The sequence below is a fragment of the Falco rusticolus genome, chromosome 6 (assembly GCF_015220075.1).
Source record: "Falco rusticolus isolate bFalRus1 chromosome 6, bFalRus1.pri, whole genome shotgun sequence".
Lineage (NCBI taxonomy): Eukaryota > Metazoa > Chordata > Aves > Falconiformes > Falconidae > Falco > Falco rusticolus.
The window spans coordinates 17,350,943-17,357,490 of record NC_051192.1 but is presented as its reverse complement, the minus strand read 5'-3'; the positions used below and the strand labels follow the sequence as shown (position 1 = coordinate 17,357,490).

The 6,548-nt window shown below is 50.9% G+C and overlaps 1 protein-coding gene across 1 annotated transcript; it reads right to left on the bottom strand.

Moving 5' to 3' along the window:
- Positions 1–397: 397 nt before the first annotated feature.
- Positions 398–6,399, bottom strand: LOC119150062 (GPN-loop GTPase 1-like). The gene is given in 10 exon segments (XM_037392167.1): positions 398–417; positions 503–548; positions 2,343–2,437; positions 2,541–2,556; positions 2,558–2,617; positions 3,175–3,212; positions 3,933–3,999; positions 5,147–5,186; positions 6,085–6,178; positions 6,279–6,399. Coding segments are annotated over 10 exon segments (492 nt in total). The 5' UTR covers positions 6,312–6,399; the 3' UTR covers positions 398–414.
- Positions 6,400–6,548: the final 149 nt, after the last annotated feature.

Sequence of the window (6,548 nt, the reverse complement as noted above, 5' to 3'; positions counted from 1 at the left end):
GCAAACACTGGCTATTTGTAGTGACACTGATCAGGACGCCTTTTGTGAATTTTGCCTGCTACAATGCATGGGCCTCCTTCCCAAAACAGGCAGGTGTTACACAGTTCCCACTGTGAGTCATCAGCCTGCTGCTGAGTAGAAAAATTAACGATGAAGGCGATTGTTCTGAGGAAGCAGGGGACTGTAAGAGCAGATTCAGTAATGAACTTACCCTTATGTTACAAAGTTAAGTGGCCTTATAGCCTAGGGTTAAGGTGCAAAACATTTTCAAACGGTTAGGCATCTCTAGCTTGAATGTTCGGGTGTAACTGCTCATCCCTGATCCTTCTTGTGCCTTTGTACACCAGACTGAAGACCCCCTTCAGACCCGGTTTCAGCCTGCAGCTCCCTCCCCCCTCTTTTCTGGAAAACCCATTACTGTAGTGAGACAAAGACGCTACAGCAAAGCAAGCTAAGCAGAACAGTGTTCCCCTAGGGCACGGAAACCATATTTTTAACTTACTTTGTTCATGACAACAATGAAAGGTAGCTTTGTCTTGTACAGGATGCTGGAAGAAGGGGCAGGGGGAAGGGGAAGACACACACAAAACATTAAAAATTAATTTAAATCTCACTAGAATAGAAAACAAGTTACGCGTTAAGGCAGACAAGACTTGTGCAAAACTGAACACATTTGACCTTCAAAAGATCATTATTTCCCCCGCACCAATTAGAATGGAATTTTCACCCAGATCCTGCTTACCGTAGTTGAACAAAATACGCCCCTCCCCCTGCCCCCAAGATGCAAGCGCACGCCTCTAAGATGCAAAATCTCCTTCTACACACCCAGTTGATTTTGATTACTATTTTCTATGACTCTCAGATCCCAGTATTTGACTCTGTTGGCATTTTCTAGTTATTCTGACCCAAACCTTAGCTTCTGAGGTACTACTTGTGAACTGAGCAATGAATTCAAAGAACTCAAAACATCTACAAAGCAAAACTATCTCGAAACATCGCTTACGTATTAATTTCACCGTGTACACATTCTATCATTTTCTGCTCGACACCCATGTCAGAAAACGCAGCGTGCAATAAGACACATTCTGCATATTCCTATCACAGTGATACCGCTTCTGACCTTGGTAATAGGATTGATAGGTTTTTTGACAACCTTTTACCAACATTTACCATGAATTATGACAGCTCTAGATACGCTGGTCTTTACACAGGTATTTAGTCCCCGGTTTAACACGAGAGAGAGCAGATAAATCCACGTACGAGGAGGGAGACAATAAATCAAGAACGCCATGCTATGCTGAGCTCTAAACAAACCTTGAAGAACCACTGAAAGGATCAACAACATTCAAAAAGCCCCTAGAATACAATATTATGTGTTTAGAATAAGAAGGAGCTGAAGCTAGCCTATCTTGATACATCTTAGATGGATGATGTTACAAGCAACAGACAATGTGTCAGATCGAATGTAACTAGCCTTCACCACACTAAGGTCTCCTCCATCATTTCATGCTTTTGGTGGGAGTTTTGACCCAATGACCTCCAGATGTCCACTGGCACCTAAATCATATTGCGTATCCAATGGGAAAATCACTAAGACGAAGAAGAACCAAAACAGCGGATTAAGAGGATATGAGGCATCAATGTGCAACATGCAGCCCAGAAAGCCAACCGTATCCCGGGCAGCATCAAAGGAAGCGTGGCCAGCAAGTTGAGTGAGGTGATTTGTCCCTTTCTGCTCCACTCTCCTGGTGCCCTGCCTGGAGCGCTGCGTCCAGCTCTGGGGCCCGCGGAACAAGGCAGACGCGGACCTGTTGGAGCACTGCGTCCGGAGGAGGGCCAGGGAAACGATCAGAAGGCCGGAACGCCTCTCCTAGGGGGACAGGCTGGGAGAGCTGGGGCTGCTCAGCCTGGAGAAGAGAAGGCCTCGAGGACACCTTACTGCGGCCTTTCAGTACATAAAAAGGGGCTTGTGAGAGAGAGAGAGAGAGACTTTTTGACAGGGCCTGTAGCGACGGGACAAGGGTCAAACCGGAAAAGGATGGGTTTAGACTGGACAAAAGGAAGAAATGTTACGCGATGGGGGACGGCGAGGCACTGGAGCGGGTTGCCCAGGGAAAGCTGCGGGTGCCCCATTGTTGGAGGTGCTCAAGAGCAGGCTGGCCAGGGCTTCGAGCAACCTGATCTAGTGAAAGATGTGCCCGCCCATGGAAGCGGCAAGGAGGGACCAGACGGTCTTTCAAGGTCCCTCCCAACCCAAATCATCCTGTGGTTCCCCTCCAAAATTAAGGATCACAGAGATGCAACCATCAAAGCAGACGGACTGCGTTTTCAGCTTTGCTTACCTGCAGGCATACAGCATGTTGGACATAAAGGTGACAGGGTTAGTACTGCGAGAGGTGTCCATCACATAAACCACCACTGAAGGAAAAGAGGAAGCCTGGAAACACAAAAGTAAAAGGTATTTCAGTTAGAAGCCCGTGCTGTTCAACAACCACTTCCTTCACACAGCCTCACTGTCAAGTCACACAGCAAACACTTACCAAGGCCTCAGTTATGGGTTCCTGATGCTGACCAGGTGAACACCTCAATTTGCCCCGGTGTGTCAATAATGACATACCTGGCAAGAAATCACCCCCAACAAACCGTAAGGGAAAATCAGTTAAGCACAAGGGCCCATTCTCACCAGATCGCCACAAGCACACAACGGCACATCACACGATGACTCTGTTACAGATCAGAAAAGTTTTTCCCAAACAGTGACAAGATTTACAGGCACACCTGTCTATCTCCTGTGTGAATCTTGTATCTAAGAAGCACATACTCTCTTCGGATTCTACTAAAGCTGAAGGCACCCACTTGACAGACACTTACTCCTGCAAACTCTTCAGAAGAATTAACTGTCGCCTGTTCGAACGGCGCCAGGAAAAAAAAAAAAAAAACCGTCTAACGGTAGCCGTGAATAGCAGAGCTGGAATCAGCAAACATTTCTTCAATGTAGCTGAAGAATGCCTGGTTTATCTATTCTAATTCTGTGCCCTTTTCTACAAAAAAAAAAAAAAAAATCTATACCAAGGGTGAAAAACAACTAGAAAACACACAGAGAATCTTCTTAGGATTTCACATGGTTTTCCCACACTGATCCCAGAAAAGCAGGACTTGGTAGAACATACTCACTTTGATGCGTTTTGCCTTTTTTCAATAAACTTCATCACCTGATTGAAAAAGGAGGAGTACGCTTTGTATTTAGGCTCACAACAGGAAACTTTCATCCTCATTTCCTAACAGAAACTACGTCAACTTGCACAGCTGCATGCACGTATTAAAAGAGCACAGTCTCTAAGCTCTGCAGTGTGCGAAAATGCCCTACAGAGGCGCGGTGGAAAATGCTCAGACACCGCACAGGTCAGAGACAACCTTGATTTGGTCTCTGTTCCAGGACCTGACTGAAGAAACAGGGTAACAAATGCAGTTGTTCCCAACCTTTTTTTTTTGCACTGTCTCAGCACCTCGCACAGGCTCCCACTTAGGGTTTAAGGGAGCAGTCAATTATCAAATAACCCTAGGAAAACTTAACCCTTTCCCACAAGTGAGCTTCCCGACTTCAGAATCAGGGCATTTGTATGAAAGACTCGATAGAGAACACAGTGCAACAGAACAGTTACGTACAAACCACTGAAGAACGTTCTGTACACGTGGCTTCTAAATTTTATTTTTAAAAAAGCTGAAAACCTGAAATCTCCCATATGAAAGCCAGGGCGCTTTGGCTGCTTTGTAAAATACATGGTTCTGTATGGAGAATACTCTAACTCCAAAGAAGTATTAGGAGGCTAATCACACACAGTGCTCCCAGGAGACTCCAAAATACACAAAACCTCCCGCAGCCTCCCAGCACAGTATTCGCAGCACAGCATCACAGAGGAACAGCCTCGTACCTGATCAAACCTTGTAGCAAAGAGATTGAGAGAGGTCACTATTCCACCATTTGGGCCCAGCCCGTATCTAGAGGCTTCGTTTAGGAAAGCAGATGATTACGCAGAGCTCAGAGGGCTTCTTTTTCAATCCTTCTAACAGCTGGCCGTGTACAATGCACACTGGACACCTTGCAGCAAAAGACAATACCCCTAACACGCAATTCAGTCTCCCAAGCGATGCAGCAGCATAACAAATCCTAAGCGGTCCTCTCTTGCCCAAACACGCGTGACTGACAAAAGGAAAAGGGGCTGTGCCGTGGCTTCCCCTCGCCATTATTCAGGCAATACCGCTCTGGACAGAGAAAACATACGTACGTATACACATCAAAGCCATCTTTGTCTTTCCAAAAAGATTTACAACACAGCGACTCATAATTTAACAATGCCCTGGATGCGCTTAATGTGAAGAATTTACACTTCAAAAGATAATTAAAAGATTTCTTGCACAAATGCATTTTTAGCACAACTTAAACGGTAACGGGAATGGATGTTGTAAAGATGCCCCAAGCGTCAGCTTAAAGACGAAGATTTCAAAATCCTTTTCCATGCATACAGATCTGTACGCTAATTATGTTGTTTAGGGCTGCTGGAGAAAGGGGGGGGGGGGGGGCGGGGGGAGGGCTCACAACCTTATTGCTCTCCACAACTACCTGAAAGAAGGCTGCAGACAGCAAGGGTTGGTCTCTTCTCCCAGGTAACAAGCAACAGAACAAGAGGGAACGGCCTCAAGTTATGCCAGGGCAGTTTTAGGTTGGATAGTAGGAAAACATTCTTCACTACAAGGGGGTCAAGCACTGCAGTGGGCTGCCCAGGGACGCGGTGGAATCACCATCGCGTTCAAAAAGCGTGTAGATGTCGTACTTCGAGGCGTGGGTTAGTGGTGGGCTTGGCAGTGCTGGCTTAATGGTTGGACTTGATGATCTTGAAGGTCTTTCCCAGCCTAAGTGATTCTATGAGTCTGTGTCCAAAGAAACAAAGGTTTGTTGTAGAACACACGTTTCTAATCTCACATGCAAGAAGTACATAGTCAAAACCTTCCGATCACCATGCAACATTCGGCATTACCGCAAGCCCCAGCACCTCCTGCCCTCTTCAGCATAGGCGTGCAGCAGCAACAGACTACTTTCACAAAACCTGGGACTTCCAATGTCATTATTCCAACAGAAAAAGGATACTGTCTCATGACTTCTTTGTACTTCACAGTGTCCCTGATATCTAGAGGAGGAAGACATAGGAGCCGTTTTAGGACATCACTTTTAAAGCACCCTCCTCCCTCCACGTGCGGAGAGGCGAAAGCCCTTCTTTTACCAGCAAGTCTCCTTTTGTCTCGGTAACAGATCTCGCGCCAACAGGAAAAATCTCCAGAGCAGAATTAATAAATTCTAGCAGATCTGCTACGCTCTCAACACTCTTAGGAAACCCCACGCAGTTTACAGGAAACACCGCCCATTTAGGTATTGAGCAGCAGCCGCTCCTGGGTGGCATTTTTCTTCCCAGCTGATCCATGTCAGTTAACAAGCTACAATTTGTATCGGCTGTATCGTAGAGACCCAACACCGGAGCAGACCACTCCAATTACTCACCCGAGAGCAGGGAAACCAGCTTTGGTATCCACGCTGCCTTTCGACCCTCCGGAGAGGCAGGCTGGGAAGCGTTAGGAAGCTGGAGACCCAGGACCCTCACCGACCTCGCGATCGCTAAGCCCCTTGGAACAGCCCAAACATACGGTCCGGTCTGCTGTCCGGGCACGTTCTGTAAAAACCCGCGTCCTGCGGAGCGCTGGCAGGCAGCGCTTTGGGAGCACTGCGGGCTACCGCTGTTCGGCGGCGGGGACCAGACCCAAGCCGTTCAGACGTTCGCGGCCGGCAAGGCAAGAGCCCACCGGGACGGCGGCACAGCGGGCCCCGCCAGCCGACGGCAGCGGCGGACGGCGCGGCGCCCGGGCCCTCAGCGCGCGCACCTGGAGCGGCGGCAGAGGAAGGGCTCAGCAGCAGCCCAGCCCCCGCCCGGCCGAGCGGCGCTTCGGGAAGGGCAGAGAAGGAGCCCGGCCGCGCGCCCCGCGTACCCCGCCCCCCCGCCCCTCCGCCGGGCTGGCCCGGGCGGCCGCGCTCACCGATGTTGGCGGGGAAGGGCAGCCCGGGCACGGCGGGGTCCAGGTTGATCAGGTACGGCGGGCGGCGCTGCCCGTGCAGCTGGGCCGCCAGGCGCTGAGGGGACACGAGGAGGCGTCAGGCCCCGCTGGCACGGGCGCGGCGCTGGGGGAAAGGGGCCGCTGCCCGCCGCCCGCCGCCCCGCGCCGCCCCCCACCTGCACGAAGGTTGTTTTCCCGGAGCCGGCCATACCCAGCACCAGCACGCACACCGGAGCGCCCGCTGCGCCGCCGCTGCCGCCGCCATCTTCCCGGCAGCCACTTGTCCTTCCGGGGCGCGGGCAGGACGGCGCGGGGGCGGCCCGGCAGCGCCCCGCCGTGGACGCGCGCGGGGCCCGGCGGCCGCGCCGCCGCCGCCGCCAGTGCCGCTGCCGGCCGGGTACGCGTTACGGCCCTCGCCGCGCCGGGCGGGGCCCGCGGGCCGCCGG